Genomic DNA, 21,679 nt, shown 5'->3' with positions numbered 1-21,679 from the left:
AAAATCATAGTTATTGGTTACACGATGTAATGTAACCAATTATTCCATATTGGTTATAGATGGAAAATTTGAATGATTTATAAGCTACAAGGTCTCTTCTTTCCAGCGAAGACGTCTTTTTAAGACAAATGTGAGGCTTGCACGAAATCAAAGCGGACAATATCTCACGTATAGGGGCACCTATCAAGTCGTAAGCCACATCATTTGGCGATGTGTTTGGGAACGAAGCCATGTGTTTATCCCTAGCGCTCTGCTGGAGGGTTAATGATATAGATAAGTATCACATATTGACTGTAAACGAGGGGCTTGAGTGGCTTATAAGCCTATAGGCCTCCCTAGCGAAGTGATTTTTCAAGATAAAATCGTGAGTTTATAAAAAATCAAAAGCAGACAATACCTCAAGCAACGAGACACTGATCAAGTCTCAAGCCATATCACCATACGTTCCTATCGATTAGAAACAGGAAGTTTGAGCAGCTTATAAGTTCCTAATTCTCCTCTTCGTAGTGATGTGTTTTTTCAGAACTTATCATGGTACTCAAACAAATACAAAACAAGCAATACCTTATGCAGCATGGTAGTATCGATCGAACAGCAATTCACACAAATTATCAGTACTTCAAGTATGAATAAGTGTTTATGGAAATAATTTTCCCAAAATTATTCAATTATTTGGCAGTTATTCAAAAGCAGCCGATTTTTATTTACTTTTTTTTTAAACATATAAATTATTTAATATTTTACTAAATACATCAATAATTTCATAATAAAGAAAGCGAATAGAACAATCAACTATGAACTATTTTCTAAATAGATAAGTACTTATATTTCAAAATTAACAGGTTCGTTTTTAAAAAAAATTAAATTTTCGAGAACTTATGTTTTTCTAATAAGTATTTTTTTAAGGTTTGATACGTTATTTTGGGTCAATTGTAAGTTTAATTCAAATTAAATATAATATTTATATCTCTAATTAGATAATTTTAAAAATTAATTGTAATTATTATTTATTTTTTTATAAAATTGAGTCCAATCGTTTTAACACCAAATACATCAATTGTTTTGTTGTGTCGCGTGGTAATACCTAAAGTTGGTTTCTTTTATTTATTTCTTTTTTTTAAAAATGATATTGTTACATACTTTATTTTTATTTATAATATACTTTAAAACATAAAAAATTATTTATTACATGCACATAGAAATGACATGTCACGACCACTGATTCTCACTAGAGAAAACGATGATATATTTTATACCCCTAAAAAAGAGGAAAAGAAAAATGATTTTTTTCTCGATTTATAAAAATTTCAAAATATCTTATAAGATGTTTAATAGTTTAAAACATACTGAAAGTGGTTGGTAACTTTTTATTAAAAAATAAGCTTAAAATATTGCGACTCAATCAGTGCCCCAATACTTGAGATATTGTCTGCTCTGGTTTTGTATGGGCCTCACGATTTTATCATGAAAAGAGACTTTGTTAGAGAGAAGAGGTTTTGGGGCTAATAAACCACTCAATCTCCTCGTTTGCAACAAATATAGGATGCTTGTCTACATCATTTTTTTAAGTGTCCAAAACTTTGAATTTCATAAAAATTAACCATTTAATTCATATAAGACAATAAGAACAGAAGCAATTGGCCAATTGAAACCAAAGGAAAAAAAGGAACTTGTTTGATTGTGGTGGTGGAGATGATGATGATATTGTTGAGTGAACATTGACAAGACGAAAGCGCGGGGGACGTCTTTATTCTGGTATATCGTCACTTCCAAATAGCAATTATGCCCTTATTATAAAACTCTCCTGTAAAAATGAAAAGAAAGCGCGTGTTACTTGTGGGTCTTGTTAATTATACACTTTTCCATCTCCACCTCTCTCTTGATTTTTCTTCGGGTAAATTACTGGTCGTAATGGTTCGTTATTTGAAAAATTATAAATTTAAATAAAAAATAATTATGTAATTCTTAGATGCTGAGGTGTAAAATTATTATTTTATCCTCATTGATTTATTTTTAAAAAACAATATTTGAAAAAATATAAAAAGAAATTTGAGGGTGGGTAAAATAAATAATCTATATGGCATATTGATCCATAAAAATATTTTAAAAAAATTTAAAAATTCATATAAAATTATAATTCATAATCCAAAAAATACATTTTTGCTAATTCACCACGAAAGTAAAATAGAAACCTAACTAAGACTAAGACAATGAGTTTGTTATTAGACGGACATTAAAATTATGAGGTATTTATAGTGTTCTGAACAACGAGAACATCTCGTCGGGACACAAACATGGGGTGGCATCCTAGGAGATGACATTTATATCATGAGATGGGATTAATATGTGATTGATAAATACGCGACAAAATTTATGATTAATTTTTGATAAATTAGTTCAATACTTTGATGGATTAAAATTGAGATAAAAAAATATATTTTTATTAAATTAACCCCCCAAAAAGGAATAAATGCCACAGGTAGATCTTAGCTTCGGTTAAACACATCTTAAAATTGCAGTAATCAAAAGAACTAGGTATTTTTTAAATTTAGTGAAAGTTAGGGGACCATTTTAACAATTTCTCCTAAAAATCCAAATACAATGGACAAAAATAATTTAGGGCATTTTGCTTATTTCAAGAAATTCTATTCCCCGGATTTTTATCTCCCAAAATGCTTTAGAATTTCACTCTTCTCATCTCTAACAATACTTAATTATTTAATCATCAATCTTTCACCATTAGGAGCACTTCTCTCATACCTTTTATGGTTATATATATATATAGCCCCTTTCATTAGAGTATGGAAGAAAAATATTGACGTCAACAAAAAAATTACATTAATTCAATTTTGTCTTTTATTTAATTTTTTCATATATATACTTTTTTGTACTTATAAGGGGATAAATGCAAAAATCTATATGAAATGAGGTTAATATTATTACATATTTTTCCTTATAAGTATAAAATTATTAAATGAGGGGTGATTGAAAACTATTTAATTTTTTCGCTAACAATAATATTTTTCATCCGAACAATAACAAAAGGGGATGAAGTATAAACAGAGAATATTTAGAAGGACTATAAGTATAATTTTGAAATGTATTTGGAGAAAAGTGTAATTTCACATTTTTAATCTATTTTGTACTAATAAAAAATATATATTTCTACTCACAAATAGCGGTTACTTACATCGTTACACCAAATTACCAAAAATATCATTTATATATTTTTCAACTACCCCTACTCAAAATCTTCTTCCCATCTATATATCCATACAAATATATAAAAAAAAAAAAATCTTTTTTTACTCACAAATGGCGGTTTGTGACACCCACGACACTAATTTTATTTTTTTTAAATAATACCCTTAAGTTAATTTTTATTTATTTATTGATTTTTTAAAATGTAATATATTGGTTTATATATTTTAATCATATGTATAATATATTTTTAAGCATATTTTATATACATGCAGGGACGGCGTGCCATAACGACTAGTACTAATATACAAAAGAAAAAAAATTATTTTGTTCGTCCTTTAATTTTGCCCCCTATTAATTTTAATCCTGTAAGTATGTCCGTTATCTAATTAGTCCTACAAATTATAAAACTGATAGTAAATAATCCTTCAGATGTCTGTCGGAATTTTAGTTTTTGGACGGAAAGATGACACGATAGCCGAGATGGATAAATTTTTAAGGGTTTTAATCTTAGGTGGCTTTGGAAATGAGTTGGAAAATATATTGGACTTGTTTTTGGAGGGAATAAAAACTTAACAAAATTAAATTATATAATTTATAATTATAAATTAAAAAAAATAGCTCCCCAACCCCACCCCACCCCCATCCAGCCCGCTGCTGCCACCACCGACCGTCATCCCCACCACCTTGGCGTCTTTGTCGCCCCCCCCCCCCCCAAGTCTGCTGTCGCCACCACCACCACCACCGATCGTCATCCCCACCCCTTGGCATCTTCGTTCCCACCCCACCTGTTGTCGTCATCGCCACCGATCCTCCTTCCCACCCCTTTAGCATCTTTGCTCCCTCCCCCTAGCTCGTTTTTCACCGCCACCGCCAACCGTCCTCTGCACCTCCCTGTCGCCCTTTGCTGCTCAGACCATATCAAATTTGGGCGACACCGTCGCCTAGGGATAAGGAAGGCGTGGCGGTCGCCTCCTTGAAGACAATGATTGCAGCGATGTCATCGCCTTCATCACATTTAAAAAAGTAAAAAAATAATTATAACTTTATTAATTTAATTAAAAATAATTAAAACGATTAAGTTTTTCTAAAGATAGTTAAAACATATATTTGAGAATTTTAAGAAAATTGATATTTTTTAAATTTATAAAATAATATTAAAAAGTATTTTACTATTATTTATAGTAATTAAATAGTATAATTTATTAAAATATATTTTATCAATATATGTGGCATAACACGTAGACGTACAGGTGGACAAAATGTTGGATATTTCAGTAAGTATCTGCCACGTTGTAATTTTTAGATTAAATTTAAAATACTATTAAAAAATTCAATACAAAACCCTATATCGAACTTAAATTAATTATTTTTCAAACTTACAGGACTAACTAAATGAGGGGCATACTTACAAAATTAAAACTAATAAGGGGTAAATTCAAATGACGAAAAAAATATTTTTTCCTAAAAACAAAGGTCCTTCATACTCACAAATGGAGATTAATGACACCGCCACACCAATTTTGTGTGAAGCAAAAATTTCTTTCAACCAACAAATAACTAACTTATCATTCAACTTTTAGAATTTTACATTAACTGATAAATTAATATTTTAAAATTTTATATTAATTGATAAAATATTATTTATTATACACATAAAAATCACGTGCCACAACAGTTAGTATATATATATAAGAGACACCCAATACATGAAGATTGGAGCTAGGGATTAACATATAATAGGGCAGTGCAAATAAAAAATTGAGTGTTAGGGATGCACATGTAGGGGTTGCAATTTAGGTTAGGATTGGTAGGTCCAATTAGGGATGATTAATGGATGGGATTAACATATTTTAAAGTGGTTTAAGTGGATTGGATTTAATTACATTTTATTACAACATGTGTATTATATGGGTTTGGTCATGAATTTTAAATGGTCTATTTCATTGGGTTTAGTTTAAACTATTTTTTTTTATAAACATGATAATATTATATGATTATATTAATATTCTAACAAATTAAATAATTAAACAATATATTAGTTCGATTAGTGCATCAAATTATGAAATAAATTCTAATAGATTCACGTAGAGTGACACGAACATTCACACTTCCGATATGGGACTTGAATCCATAATTTTGAACTTATTCATAGGACCTAAGTCTTAATCACTCTAAGATATCATTGGTAAAACTAAAGTTGAATTAGTTGTTTAAATTTAGGGTAAATTACATTTTTTCATCCGAACTATATATATATTTTTATACTTACCATCGATTTTTTTTGTTTTTTGTCAAATAACCATATCAACTTTATAAAATTTGCACATTAACATATATATAACCATCTTTTTGTGGATTTTTCTGTCGAAAAAGCATCACATGTTGTAGATGCATACATAAAAAATATCACATTACGTAACCCTTAAATATCACATGTGCACTGCATATAACGTTTTTTCGGCAAAAAAATTGGTTAAAAAACAGTTACAAATGACAAAATAAAAAATTTCATAAAGTTGAGATGGTAAGTTGATACAAAAAAAAAAAAAAAGTGTAGGTGCCAAAATATAAAGACGGTAATAATAATTCGAATGAACTTTGCAACGAATCGGTTAAATGTTTCGTTGTTAAATTCATTAGCGAGTAAGTTTCTTATAACAAATAAAACATATTAGCAACGAATTTAACTAGAATTTTTCTTGTTAATCAGCTCGATGCTGATCATTTTTCATAACTATTGAGTCATATTCTTGTAGCGTGTATGGTGCAAACTAATCATGATTCTAACATATATGTCTACCTGTCTTCAATAAGATCAGCCCCCATGATCAGAATTTTTTTTTATACCGAAACTGTTTAAACATTTACACTTTTAGCCCCAGAACTTCATTTTCATCAATTTTCAACAGCAAAGTCATTCTTTATTAGTTGCATAATGCACACCAACCGTAGTCACTGCTCAACCAAATATTACTTTAATATGTGGGAATCATCTTATTGAGGTCGTCTAAAACTTTTCGAGCAATATCTCGAACTTTCAAAAAAGTTTTAAAAGCCTCACTTTGAATCAAGGTCTTTGAGATCTGACCTTTAAGGTCCATTAGATTATTTTGATATTAATGACACACGTGAAATCGTACCTTTTTCTATGAATATCGGCTATTCAACAATCAGATACAACTCTGGCTACCTCTTATATCCTGTTTTTTTTTTTTTTTTTTCAGTATTCATTTTCGATCACTGATTTTAGCATTTTAAGGCCAACGTCGGGACCATCCCTAGCATGGTTCTAACTACAAAATAAAAAATATAACATAGTAGCAATTAATGTATTTAGCCAATAGAAATTGTTGTGATCTGATCAAGAAATCTATTTCCGCAAATACAATTGTTATGTGAACTATAGCAACAAATATTTATATGTGATTTGAAACTACTCATATGTTGATAATTTTATCGGGCTAATAATTAGAAAATAAAAATAAAATGATCAACACATTGCTAATTATTTTTTTATTATATAGTTACGGATTGTCTGTTATTGTTTGTTTTTATCTGTATTATAAATATAAATATAAACAATATTTATAATAAAAATCACAAATTATTTACAATGAATATAAATAAATAAACTATTACTCTACTTAATAATGATTGGATAAAAGATCTAGTGATTGTTGATTTAATAAAATACGTCGGATATTGCATGCATTGATTTATTGATAATCGATTAATCTATTTATACTATCTATCTATATATAGTACTATTAAAATAAAATAAGATTGAGCGGTATAGAGTGACTATGTTGGCGTACGTTATGACTAGCAGAAAACGACAAAAAATTGATGAAAATGAAGTTTCTGGACTAACTTTGCAATTTTTTTAACATTTTTAGTACCCAAAATTTTTTTATAAATTGTGGGACCAAAAAAGCAGTCCCCTCCTTTGTTGATCAAATAAGCAACAATTGAGGGTTAGCGGATTTTTCACTTGTCCTTGGGATTGACTTTATAGACTTTTTTAATAGTTTTAGGATCAAAACAAGAAAACTCGTAAATATGAGACTGAAAAGCGAACTGTATCTCTTTGTGGGACCAAAAAAGCAATTCAACCATACATGCATGATAGGGATTCGATCTAGTACTCAAGAACACGAACATGGAAACATTAAGCCTAATGTTAGTGTTTATCGACTCAATCGATAAAAAAAAAACCCTAATAAATAGTTATAAATTTGATTATATACTAATATTATAAGAATTGCATTGGTAAATTTTGGTGATATATCTAAACAAAATTTGCATCTGATTCAAATAAATTAAATGGAAAAAATGCAAGCAACCCCACTGCAATATTGCAAATGAGCAAATTACCTCCCTATGAAAAAAATAGCAATTTATCGTCCTTATATTTTTTTTAAAACGAAGTAATTTACCTCCTTAGACATGCAGGAAGGTAAATTGCTCCATTTTAAAAATCACAGAGGGATAAATTACTTTTTTTTTTTAATAAGAGATAATTTGTTCATTTATAATATCATATGAGATAAATTGTTGTTCGCTCTAAATTGGATATACATAGATGAATCAAAGTGTAAGAAGAGTAGCATAAAGGAGTAGATTCCAGGTATCAGGGACCCCTGGAAGGCACCAGTGTGTGCAGTCGATGCCTATTTTCCTAAGGTTCCCATAAACCCAAGGGTGGCCGTCAGCCCTAAACCCCGACATATTATTGATGTCCAGCAAGTGAACCGGCTTCTTCATGCTCCTCAGCACCTTCTTTAGTATAATGTCCGCCTGATCCGACCCTCCTCCACCCTCCGCCGCCTGCTGTTGTCGTCCCCAACACTGTTGTGCATCCCAATTACTTGCGCTGTTTTTACATTATGAGATGGAAAGTAAAGATAAATCATCACTCAAAAAACGCAACATATGTAGTATAGATAAACGAATTTGAAATAACAATTTGAATAAAAAATCTCATATGAAAAAAAAAAAATAGCAAATGATCTCTCTAACGGTTTACATAGGGGGTAATTTTTTGGGTGAATAACAATTTACTCTCTTGTGATATTCGAAATGAGCAAATTACCCTTTATGAAAAATAAATAGCAATTTACCTACTAAGGAAATAAATTGATACGTTTTGAAAAACACAGGGGAATAAATTGCTGTTTTACTTTTTATAAGGGGGTTGTTTGCCTATTTTTCAAAATACAGGTAGGTAGGTTACAATTTACCCGTAATTTTTTTCATTTTCCAAACATAAGGGGTAAATTGTTAAAAAATCATAAAGAATTTTTATTTATTTTACATATAAGGGGTAAATTGCATTTAACTCGATAAGAAAACGTTAACCCATACCTCAAAATTAATGTGCTAAAAGTCCATCTAAAAATTTAAATAAATCCATCCTGTGGGCCGAAAGAAGAATTGCATTTTTAGAGGATTAAATGTATTTCTGGTCTCGAAACTTAGGTCATTTGACGTTATCTTCTTTTAACATTCTATAGTAGTATTTTGGTCCTATATCTTTTTAACTTTGACAATATCAGTCCTTTTATTCGCCGGATTCCACCTCCACCGGTGAGAAGGCTGAATTTCGATGAAAAAAAGGACTGCAATCGATAAAATTAAAAAGATGAATGCTATTTCAAAAAGTCGGACAAAAGTGTCGACAGAAATGGGCCAATAAGAACAAAAATCCTAATTTTAAAATGTTACGTGAGAGACATATGCATTTTTTTTTACTCAAAAAAAAAAAAACTACCTTAAAAAGGTAAAAATCAAAAAAATTAAGAAGATGACGAACCAAAATGCTATATTAAAAAGGTAAGGGACGAAAACGCTAAATGACCTGAGTAACGAGATCAGGAATCCATTTCAACAAAATATAGATACTACTTACTTCCAGTGATCAGGAGAAACACCCTGAAAAAAGACGTTAATTTTGTTGGTATCCACTCTTTTGTCTATCCATCTTGACCAAGTCCTCAGTGCTCTCTCATACGCCTTCAACCTGTCCATGTCTTTCCTCTTCACTTTTCCATCTTCAATTACATCCCATCTGCCATAAATTAAATTAAAAAAATTAAATTAAATTTTTGAAACTTACTTTTTTTGGGTAAATTACGCGAACACCCCTTAAGTTAGGCCAAATTATATAAGCACCCCATGTATTTTACAAAATTACAACTACACCCCTTAATATAATATTTTTCAAGAGGTGTTCCTGTAAGTTTTACTCACAACTATAACTTCAGGGGGTTTAGCTGTACGTAATTTTGTAAAAAGTAGGGAGGGTTTGTGTATTTTAACTTAACTTCAGGGGTCAATGTAATTAACTCTAATTTTTAATAAATAAAAAATAAGAAATAATATATATATATATATATATTTAAATATAATTACGGCTGTTTTTTTCCAGTGTGAAGCCACCAGTGCCAGGTGTTGAAGATGAGAATATCGGCGTGGAGCCATTGGTTTGCGCTGGCGGCGACGGAGTTGAGTTTCAGCACTTTTGCTGCTTTCTCTGTTGCAATGTCGACGATGTATGCGTTCCGCATGTACATCAACGTGATGTTCAATTTCTGCAACATTAAGCCAGTGGTGGGATACATGCATGATTAAAATAATATAACATTTCCAAAAAAATAAAAAATAAAAAAGACATTCGATGCGTCGGCATAATTTAAATATTTATTAATATTAAATTATATAAAATAGATTATTTTAAATAAATAAATATATATATATATATATATCTGATGAATCGAAGGGACAAATTATTTCAAAACGAGATAAGTGTATATAAGGGCATTTTAATCTCTTCAAATTTCGTTCGGAAAAAATACGATTTATCTGTTTGTAAAATGAGCAAAAAATTCTCTCTAAAAAAAATAGCAAATTATTTCTCTGTATTTTGAAAAATGAAACAAATTGCCCCATATTTAAAGGGTATAATTTGTTAATTCTTTTTTGGGTTAAATACAATTTACTCCCTATATTAATGAAAAAATGCAAAAAAACCTCTGTGAAAAAATATAAGTGCAATTCACCCCTTTTTGACTTAACAAATGATGCAATTTATCTCCTTCTATAAATTGACGGAGGGAGGTAAATCGCGTCATATTTTAAATCATATGGGTTTAATTGCACTTTATTTTTTTACAAAGGCTTTTCTGCAATTTTCTATTAACACAGGGGGTAAGTTGTATTTAACCCATTCTTTTCTTTCACAGGATTTTTTTTTCTTTTTTTTGCTCATTTCACATATCATAGGAGGTAAATTGCAGTTAATCTATTTTTGTTTACGAGAGATAATGACTCTGGCCCGGCCTGGACGGAAAATTTTGATGCCGCTCATATTGATTTTTATCCACATGAATTATGAATCGACGGATTAATACATGTTGTAATTTAACGCTTCATAGCTAATAATGTGGGTACAAATCATATGGGCAACATTTCAAAACATAACTTGCAAGGGAAAAATGAATATATATATATTAAGAAAAAGGGATAATCACACTGTTCTCCTGTGAAGTTTTGTGTTATTACACATAGATTCTCTATAGTTTAGAAAATTACATTTAGCACCGTCAAAATTTGCTTTTCTCTAACAAATAAGTCCCTCCATTAATCAAAATCCAAATAATTTGTTGATATTAACAAAAATAAAAAATAAAAAAAGATCTATGTTTAGTCCCGATTGATTTATTACAGGCTAATAAATATTTTTATGATCAAACTACCCCTCATACGTCTTCACGCATTCATGCATGAGATGAGGTATATCTTCACCGTTATAAAGGTAGTTTATTCATAAAAAAATTAAGCCAGTAATGAGTCAATCGAAAGTAAACATCAATTTTTATTTGTTAATATCAACAAATTCGGTGAAATTTTGACCAATGGAGAGACTTATTTGTTAGATAAAAACAAATCTCGATGGTGCTAAATGTAATTTTTCAAATTACGAAAAGTTTACGTGTAACTATACTAAATTTCAAGGGAGGATAGTGTAATTATCTCTAAGAAAAAAAGGTAAAATTACCGGAAAGAGAATGGTGGAGAGGAGAGCGGTTTTAGCGGAGGAGTAGGGAGCGCGCGGATAGGCAGCACGAATCATGCACCCCAACGACTCCCACTGGTTCAGCCCGATTGAGTCCCCCACGAACATTATGCGCTTCCCTCTTACCCTCCTCCCAAACTCCCTCCCATCCCACCTGCATCATAACCACATATTCATAATTGACTTTTATAATTTCTCACATACAAAATTTTAATTAATATATATATATATATAATTAATGTAGAATTTAAAAAAATATAATAATTGACTTTACGTACATATATCAATACTATTTTTTTTTAAACTTATATAATTTTCGGTATGATTATTTTTATTCTAGCTCAACACGTGTTTTCAGAAGTGTAATAATTTTTTAAAAATTATAATACTTGACTTTATATACGTGTTTTAATATTATCTTTTTTTGAAATTTACAATTTTCAGTATGATAATTTTTATTTTAGCTCAACGCGTATTTTAAGAACTGGTATAATTTTTTAATTGAACGTATCTATTATATATTTTCTATTATTTTTGAAATTTGATCTGGGTTGTTCAATTCCGACCAGAATTCTAAAATTATTTAATTATCAGTTAAAAAGAAACTAAATTCATAAAATTTTGCATGATGAAATCTAATTGATTGGTTTAATTTTACCATAAATTTTGATTTCTTCTTTTTTAAAAAGTTCAACTATCAAACTAAATTACAAAATAAATCTTCATAAATTACAAAAATAGCAGAAATTATTTTTAAATATCCTAAAATACAACAAATTCACATGTTTTTAGAAAATTAGATCGCAACTTTTTATTCCTAATTATATTCATAAAATTACAGAAAAATTGAAATAAATTTTCGAAATTACATAAATATATATTTTCTGAAATTACAGAAAAAAGCACAAAATTTTTCATTGCTTTTTACTATTTTTGTCTCACGAGTTATCAAGTGTATGATTTTTGTGTTGATTATAATCATTTTTGTTTAATTTGTATTTATCATTTTTTCATGAGTTCATGAAATTTTTTGTGTTACAAGTTTTTATTGATTTTAAAATTTTTTATTACCAATTTTCGTTTCATGAGATCATGAAAGATTGAAAAATTTTCATTGTCTTTCTATCAATTTTGTTTCATAAGTTCATGAAATAAATGATTTTTGTGTTAATTACAATTGTTTTTTTATATTTTTATTTATTATTTTTTATGGTTCGTGAAATTTTTTATGTTCGAAATGTTTTTAATTTTTCTATTATCAATTTTCGTTTCATGAGATCATGAAAGATGGAAATTTTTTTCAATGCTTTTTACTTTGTATTATCAATTTTTGTTTCATGAGTTCATTAAATATGATTTTTGTGTTAATTATAATTATTTTCGTTTAATTTGTATTTATCATTTCTTATGACTTCATAAAATATTTTATATTCAAAATTTTTATTATTGATTTTTAATTTTTTTTTACTATTAATTTTCGTTTGATAAGATCATGAATGATCGAAATTCTTTTTATTTATTATTTTTAATTTTTCTTTGACGAGTACATGAAAATATATGATTTTTGTGTTAATTATAATCATTTTTGTTTTATCATCTCTAAATTTGCCTAAATTTTATTAACAAAATTTTGAATCATATGTTAATATATTATTAAATTCATACTTGAATTTATTATTAAAACTCGTATTTATTATATCTGATTAAACCCTATTTTACACAAACATTGAGTGTGCCACGACCGCTAGTCAAAATAAGAGCCCATGTAGAGTCGGTCGTCGACCAGAGATTTTTATATTCATTCACAATTATAATTGAATTAACAAAACAATATATGTATATATGTATATATATATAAATACTAGCCGTGTGTATACTGTTTCTACGTGCAGATAATAAATAATTTTTCACGTTTTCAAAATATATTATAAATAAGAGCAAAATAAACAAATCAGTATGTGGAATGAGTTAGTTACTTTATTAGTTGAAGGGCATTTTTGATTTTTCAAAAAATTAGTGTGACGATGTCATTGACCGCCGTTTGTAAATATGAAAAATATATATGATATGTATCTACAGTTGGAAATAAAAGAAAGCAACAGTTACCTGGGTAAGTTGCAGTTCTTGGGCTGCCATCTGTACTTCTGATAACGGCGATCCGGCCGTCCATTTCTCATGCAGCTGAACTGCTGCAAGATCAGTGGGCATTTCTCTACGTCGTAGAGAGGATACGATTTGTCAAAAACCCAACTCCCGTCGTATAAATCGCATTTCTTGTGGTGATTTTTGAGTTCAACAACTGCGTTTGCATCAACTGAACTGAGAAGCAACAGTGTAACTGCAAGAACCGCAGAAAGTGGTGAAGAGCAAGCACACATATCTGAAAATGGAAGTGTAGAGAGAGAGAGAGAAAATGGGATTAGCTACTAATTAATTACAGTGATTAAATAGTTATGATGATGCAACTGAGACATGGGTTAGATCCAAGTTTTAAATGATTATTAATGGACCTAATTAATACTCATTAATGCAGAATATATATGTGTGTTAATATTAACGTGTAAGTAATCAAGATTTCGCAGCGTATAACATGGGCGGGAAAATTTTGGGAAAAATACAAGCAACCTCTATATAATATTGCAAATAAGTAAATTATCTATCTATAAATATATATATATATATATATAATATTTAATTCGTTAAGTATGCCCAATTTTAATTTTAGTCCTATAAGTATGCCCATTTTTTATTAACTCCAGTAACTTGCAAAATTGATTAGTTTTAGTCCTCCGATTGATTGGATTTATAATTTGCGCCGGAAAAGTGACATGGCATGACACCTAGATGCGTTTTTGTCGATTTATAATCCTATGTGTCTAAAATTATGATGTGGAAAAGACGTTGACCATCTTTTGTGCAAGTTTGGAGAGAAGAAAAGTCACCTTTCTTCCCTCCAAAAGATTGTCACCTTGTCTTCCACATCATAATTTTAGCCACATAGGATTATAAATCAATAAAAACGTATTTAGGTGTCATGCCATGTCACTTTTGTGGCGCAAATTATAAATTCAATCGACCGGAGGACTAAAACTAATCAATTTTGCAAGTTAGTGGAGTTAATAAAAAACAGACATACTTATAGGACTAAAACTAAAATTGGGCATACTTAACGGGCTAAAAAAATAGTTTTCTCAAAAAAAAAAAAAACAACAGCAATCTACTTTTCTATATTTTTTAAAATACAATAATTTACACCACTGTGTTTTTTAAATGAAGAAATTTACCTCTACGTTTAGGGAGGTAACTTGCTTCGTTTAAAAAAATATGGAGAAATAATTTTTTTTTTCTCTAAAGAGATAATTTGATCATTTACAATATCATATGGGGTAAATTGAATTAAATTATTTTTTATTTCATAGTTTAGGTCTGTACGCTTTTAGATAGCTTACTGATCCCATACCTTTAAAATATATTCACTTCCAGTCCTCCTAATAATTTCCTGTGGGAAATTGACGAAAAAAAATACGTGAAATCATGTGGCCATTTTTTTCTCAATTATAGAAAATAACGGTTACCTGACTTGCATATAATTTTTTCATCAATTTCACTACGGATGGTAAAAGGGTTGAAAATGACACTTTTGCGAATTATAAGACTCTTTTCTAGAATTTCGTAAACAATGGAATGAAATATACTGAACTTAAGTTACGGGACAAAAAATTTTTAAATATATTTTTGGTCTTATAATTTTGGCACTTTGACATTTTTATCTTTTATCTTTCAAGAGTCACAAAATAGTCTTGTTAACTTTTTGACATTCCACGGTTTTGGTCTGCTGTGTTGGATATTACAAAATTTGTCGGAATAGATTATCAGCCCTTGCCATTTGGGCATTTTTATCTTGTATCTTTCTAGGAATTGCAAAAGAGTACTGTAACTTTTTTACATTGGCAATTTTAGTCATTGCGGTGTCAGATTTTGCAAATATTGCCTGAATAAATCATGCGCCACGTCATTTTTTTATTTTAAATTTTCATCTATATTGGCAAAAATAAACCAACCAGAATAAAAACTCCAATTTAAATAAACCACGTGAGGCGCACAGGATTTTTTCCAGTGACTTCTGCAAAATTCGATGCCGACAGTATCAAAATTATGAAATGTCAAAAAGTTATAGGAATATTTTATAATTTTAGAAAAATAAAGAATAAAAATACCAAAATACCATAATTACATAACCAAAAATATATTAAAGTCGGAAAAAATATATAATTTCCGCACATGACAGCTATGTGACATCGCAGTTCTCGTAATATTTATAGCATGTCTCCCATGTTTTGGTTTGTAATATCTTAGTTATGGTCGTACGTAGATGCTGTCTTCTTTAATTTGTTTATTATCAATTCTGATAAACAAACTTTTAAAATTCAAGGTACCACCTCCATGGCAGAACTTACTGCAACAAAAGATAATATTACACTAGAAGAACAATAAAATTTAATCATAATTGATGCGTTCAAAAAATATATAGGTTTAATAAATATGAATTATTATTTAAAGATTGGATCGAAACGGATGCAAATCCTGAAGGAGCGACCTGCAAAAAGGGCGTTAGTACTACGATGCCCAAATTAGTATTGGATTTGACATTAAATAAAACCAAAAAGTAAATAAATATGATTGAAAATCGTGATATGGTGAATAAAGTCGGTGAAAAGCGTAAGAACACGTGATAACATACTTATAGAATGTTCAAAAAATATTTAGAGAGTGAGAGAGACGTCAAAGGGGGTGTCCCCCCGTGTGGAGGAGTAAACCTGTATTTATAAAGGGGAGTCCCCCATTTGCTGGGGTGCATCCCACTCCCGAGATTCTTGTGGAAGTTGGCTAGAATGGTTGAGATAAGAGGTAGGTAATCCTTATATGCAACTGGATGTGGATTAATAAGAGTCTCCTTCAGTTTAGGAAGACCCCTCGCCTGCAAGAAGTCCTAACCGCCAGGAAGTCCTCCTTGCTTGTACAAACTTCTTTATTTCGGGAGACCCCTCGCCTATAGGGAGTCCTAGTCGCCAAGAAGGTCGTCCTAGGACTAATGTGGTCCAAGGTGACTGCTGACACCTGGGTTGATGAGGTGTCATGTGGGAGAGTGAGCTGCCACGTGTGTGGGCCTTTTAGGCCGAATGTTTTGGCGGACTTTGATCATGATCCTAGTTGGAGGATGTCCTGAGCCTCCTCCCTTCCTCCTGGACTTCTTGGGTTGTTCGTTTCTTTCTTCTTTTTTGGGCTGCTTGGGCCTCTTTAGGCCAGCCTATTTTTATGTACATCAATGATTAAAAAAAATAGTTGTTGTAAATAGTCGTTGATCATGACCATACAATAGTTGTTAGCCATGATATTTGCAAGTATGACTAAAATATTTGCCATGGCTAAGACCATGCCAAAAATATTTTTCATGGTGAATAAACTTACATTTTACATCAATTTGGTTTAACCATGATTTATAATTATTATTTACTACCACGGCTTTTAGTCTACAGTCATTTTAAAGTATAGGCAATACTATTTTTTCCTACAGCTAATGACTAAATATCAACTAACAATTTTTACAGTTGTCACTTATATATTGAGAAAAATACAAACAACCTCCCTGTAATATTTGGACAAATTATTCCTCTATAAAATTTTTTTTAGCAATTCGACTCCCTGTATTTTTCCAATGTAGCAATTTACCCTCCCTGTACTTTTTAAAACGAAACAATTTTTATCTCCCTATATACTTCATTAAGCCCGTTGCATATTACAGGAGAATAATTTTAATCTTATTAGAATATAATTATTAGTGACAAGAGAAGTGTACAAAATTATTACTACTACTAATAATAATATATCTCATTAAAGGAAAATAATTACATCTCAAGTTTAGTGTGGGAGACCAGCGGAAGAAGCGGTCCTGTAAGTATATTTACCAGAAACTTTATACTAAAATACATGTAATTTCATGCAGATTCATCAGATCACAAGATCCAGTGCAATAACAATAAAGATTTAAAAATATAAAATTCAATTCCCCCTATGTACATAATTAATAAGATGTTCTGCTACACTGATTTTATATTCAGAATGACAGTATCAACTATTTTTATCAATTAATTTAGCAATTAAGGTTGTTTAAAGTAAGGATCAAAGAAGTAAATTAAATTAATGTAATCCACTAGCTAACACAAAATATTTTATCTCGGCCCCTAGAAAACAGGCCATCTTCTTCCATTTATTATTGCTTTTTTATGATAAATTGTAACGGGCTCTTTTGAAATTTAATTTAGTAATAAGTATTTTTTTATAATTTAAAAAGTTACTAATATTCTAATAAATACCCACTACAATGGGTTGTCATAATGGAGTGTTTGTTAAAGTATTTATAATTTTACGGGGGTAATTTTTCAAACAACGGGGTGGTATTTGTAATTATCATAAATCATAGGAGCCCGTTGTAATTTGTTCTTTTTTTATTTACTAGTTGTCGTGGCATGTTATTCCTATTTGTATATAATTAATAAGCTTTCACCTTTTAAAATATATTATAAATAAGAATAAAATATATAACTAAGAAAAAACGCACTATAAGATAAAATAATATTAGTGAGAAAATATCAAATGACAATTAAGTTACAATCATTTTTGTTATTTTACTATATAATTACTAGTGACAAAACTTATGTGTAAAGTTATCACTAAGTAAAATTAGTGATACATCTATAGTGACAATTTAGTGACAACACAATATAATGAAACAACTATGTATTGTCACTAGATCGTTACTATAGACGAATCACTAATTGTGTTTAGTGACAACTTTATGCACATTTTTTGTCACTTGTTCTTATTGATAATAAATTTTACAAAATAATAGTAATTATTAAATCATGAATTCATTATTGTGATTGATATGCCCCAAAGTGGTTAGCCCAATTTACGCCATACCTACAAGAGCTCAATACAAACCAAAGAAGCCTAATGAAGCAGGAGACCCTAAGAAAGCCCTAAGGCTCCCCTTCAACTAAGGCCCAAGAGGGGGTCCGTCGACCCAAACCTAATTCCACCCTGTCCGACAGAAGGACGTTCACCCAAGTGGCGACAAACTATTCGGATAAAAAGGTGAAAAGGACGCACGTATGGCCAACTATCCAAGGAAATGAGTATATGACAAGTAGGTCTCCTATTCATCTTGATCATCCTCAGCCAGGACGTACTCCATTAGACTTCTCCAACTAATACTGAATTCTAAGGAGGCTTATCTAGAGCAACCGCCTCTCCAACTCCCTTGGGGACTTCGTCTATGAAAGCAGACTTGAACCCCCCCCTTCTCCCCCCCCCCCCAAGATAACATTTTCTTGATTTCACCTAAGTAATATTTCTATCACATGCTCTAATCTTGATTATTCTCTCAATATAACTTGTCCCATTTCTATGCCTTTTTTTTTTTTTACATTTATCATTCTACGATTGTATTCTAAAATGCTAATATTTCTTTTGCAAGTCCCCGTTTCAAGCTTGCGAAGGGATTTGGCTTATAAGATTTGAAGTTCACGGATCGTTCCATACATGGGGCTTTTGCATGCATCAAGTGGCGCGGTCTGTAGGAATATAAAACTAAGACGTGAAGATAAATGGAGATCCCAAACAACAAGCTAAGCAAGCAAAAAGGCTGTGCAAACATCTAGGGACACTCAACGCTCCAGGTGGTGGCAGAGACACCTTTGGCCCCTATTGGACCAACAATCAGTAGGATCTTCCAGGCACACCGAACCCATGGCAAATCGCCCACGTAGTAGTAAGTCGTTGTTAGACACCTCATTCGAAAGGTTACCACTGAGAGTATTGGAGAACATACAACAAATGGTCATTTCAGTAGTGCGAGAGCAATTTATGACTGTTACTCAAGTACCTTTGATGGCTCCTGTAGCAGTTGAAGTACTAGGTGAGGGAGAGGCACCCCTGGTCCAAAGGCCAGTGACTCACCTAGGGGAGCAGGGCCAACCCCTAGAAGGGGTGCCCCCTCAATGGATCACTCACCTAGGGTGCTTGTAGAAGTGGCTTCAAGTCGTCTAGTACCAAGTGATGGGAGTACTGATGGAGGAACAACGAGGCATTCCTTTGACCGAGGGGGGCATGGTGGATGAGCTTCCTTTGAACTGTCGGACCCCTGCCATCTTGGAGTATGATTGCACCACGAACCCCCAAGAGCATTTGCTGTTGCACTATTACACTGATAGGATCAAGTGTCGAGTCTTCATAACCACTTTTGCTACGGTTTCCCAGTAATGGTTTAATCAATTGCCGATCGACACAATTGGGAGTTTTCAAGAATTTTTATCCTTATTCTTGTATCAATTTTCTAATAGTAGGAAGTATTGGAAAACAAAACTCAGCCTCTTTGGGATCCACCTGAAGCAGGGGGAGTCCCTAAAGGACCACCTCCATCGTTTCAATACAGCCGCCCTAGAAGTGCCTTCAGCCACTCAGGAGGTCAGGGCTAGACCTTCTCCCATGGACTATTGGAGGGAGATTTCTTCACGTTTCTGGTTAAGAAACCTGCATTAAGGTTTGATGGGCTCTTAGCCAGACCGACAAATTACATTAATATGGAAGACGCGTAAGCTTCCAAGAAAAAAGGACGAGCAAAAAAGATGAAGGGTTCCAAGGAGGAGGGATCTTCCAAGAAATCAAAATCGGAATTTCGGGACAAAATGCCATCATTCAAAAGAAGCGATCCTGTGTATACTCCATTGAATGCCTTTATTACCCAAGCATTGATGACAGTCGAAGGGAAAAACTTATTAGCCTGGCCTAGGATAGCTTGGGACGAGCCAATTAGACCCAAATCTGATAAATATTGTAGTTTCCATGATGAATACAATCACACTACAGAAGAATGTTGGCATTGAAGAATGAAACGAACAACTCATTTAAAATGGATACTTGCAGGAATTCGTGTGCCAAGAAAAGGCTCAGGCCCCTACCAAAAGCGTGAGCATGCTAAGGGGAAGGCTCCGATGAATCTAGTCTGGATCCCCTCAAGAAGAATATCCTCAAGTCCTCAGTGTTTCGGGGCCCCAAAGATCCCAATCTCCCTTAAGAAGGAGGTGAATCACATGATTGTTGGGGGACTCATTGGAGGAAACTCCCATACAGCAAAGAAGGCTTGGATACGAGAAGTAGAGAAGGTCGTCCCAAAGGAAATCCTAGATGTAGAGGTGATCAGGAATGCTCCAATCATTCAATTTGGGCCTGCTGAAAGTGCTGGACTGGTAGTGCCCCACAATGACGCTCTGGTTATCATGACTACCTTGGCTAATTATGAGGTAAGCTAGATTTTTATAGATTCTATAGCTCAACTGAAATTCTGTTTGGAAAAGCACCAACCAAATGCAGCTTGGAGGTACCCCATTGGAATCCATCCCGATGTGATATCGCTTTAGCTGTCTTTAGGGACGGGATTCCTCAGAAGGACTTGCAAATGAAATTTTTACCAATTCTGTAGCTATTGAAATCATAAACGAAAACGATAATGATTCTACAACTATGAAAAAATGTTGACACTAAAATGATGAGAAAGTTAGAAGGAAGCAATACAAGTAAAGCATGACTCGCTAAATAAGTATGGAGTACTTGGAGATAAAACTCTAGTAACTAAAGGTGACTTTGTATGGAAAGAGAAATGAACGAAACGAAATTATAAGGTACATAGCTTGACTTGTAGTCCGAACTTTATTCAAAAGCCAGGAGTTGATTGTACTAAAATATATTTACCTATAGTGGATGTAATTACACTTCGATTTTTAATCTGTTCAATCAAACAGACTTTGGTAGCTACCTCATCAAATTATATAGAGTTAATGAACTATACTGGACATGGCGGGAATATGTGTCACCTAGATCACTTATACATTATATGAACTAGAATCAATTACAAAAAGTCAAACAACAGTATATAAAAATAATGCGATTTACATTGCCTAAAATATATTACGCGCAACAAAATTAAGCACATATGACCCACAAAAATTCTCCACTTACGAGTTTTCAAGTGAAGGGAAAAATTAATGTTGAACAGATTCAATGAAGTCAAAACTTAAAAGATTTATTTATGAAGCCGTTACCAATAAAATTTTAAGCAATTTGTACATAGTATTAGTGTGTGGCACTTGTAAGATATTTGCCTAAACAAATTTCAAAACTTTCAATTTTAATTTCAAATTATATTTTATAAAATATTAAAAAAATTATTCATATTATCTTTTTAATAAGAAGTTATTCAAAATCATGTCCACAAATTTATTCTTCAAATCCAAATCCATTAACCTTATATCCAACCGAATGAAGCAGGATCCGAAACCCACC

At 31.4% G+C, this 21,679-nt stretch overlaps 1 protein-coding gene across 1 annotated transcript; it reads right to left on the bottom strand.

Moving 5' to 3' along the window:
* Nucleotides 1–7,592: 7,592 nt before the first annotated feature.
* Nucleotides 7,593–13,681, bottom strand: LOC105177056 (protein trichome birefringence-like 43). The gene is made up of 5 exons (XM_011100080.2): nt 13,385–13,681; nt 11,261–11,432; nt 9,616–9,794; nt 9,113–9,271; nt 7,593–8,077 (listed from the first exon to the last, which is right to left on the bottom strand). Exons 1-5 carry the CDS (start codon nt 13,654–13,656, stop codon nt 7,792–7,794), a joined length of 1,068 nt encoding a protein of 355 aa, XP_011098382.2. The 5' UTR covers nt 13,657–13,681; the 3' UTR covers nt 7,593–7,791.
* Between the last annotated feature and the right edge of the window lie 7,998 nt (nt 13,682–21,679).

Source organism: Sesamum indicum, linkage group LG13 (assembly GCF_026168435.1).
Source record: "Sesamum indicum cultivar Baizhima isolate 11 linkage group LG13, ASM2616843v1, whole genome shotgun sequence".
In the NCBI taxonomy this organism is placed as follows: Eukaryota; Viridiplantae; Streptophyta; class Magnoliopsida; order Lamiales; family Pedaliaceae; genus Sesamum; species Sesamum indicum.
The sequence above is the reverse complement of the archived record's forward strand: the minus strand, read 5'-3'. Positions and strand labels throughout refer to the sequence as shown.

Coding starts and splice junctions, on each gene's coding strand:
- LOC105177056 (XM_011100080.2), bottom strand. CDS start 13,656: ATGTGTGCTTGCTCTTCACCACTTTCTGCGGTTCTTGCAGTTACACTG. Junction 11,433..13,384: donor AAGAACTGCAACTTACCCAG/GTAACTGTTGCT, acceptor GTTATGATGCAG/GTGGGATGGGAGGGAGTTTG. Junction 9,795..11,260: donor TCTCCACCATTCTCTTTCCG/GTAATTTTACCT, acceptor TTAATGTTGCAG/AAATTGAACATCACGTTGAT.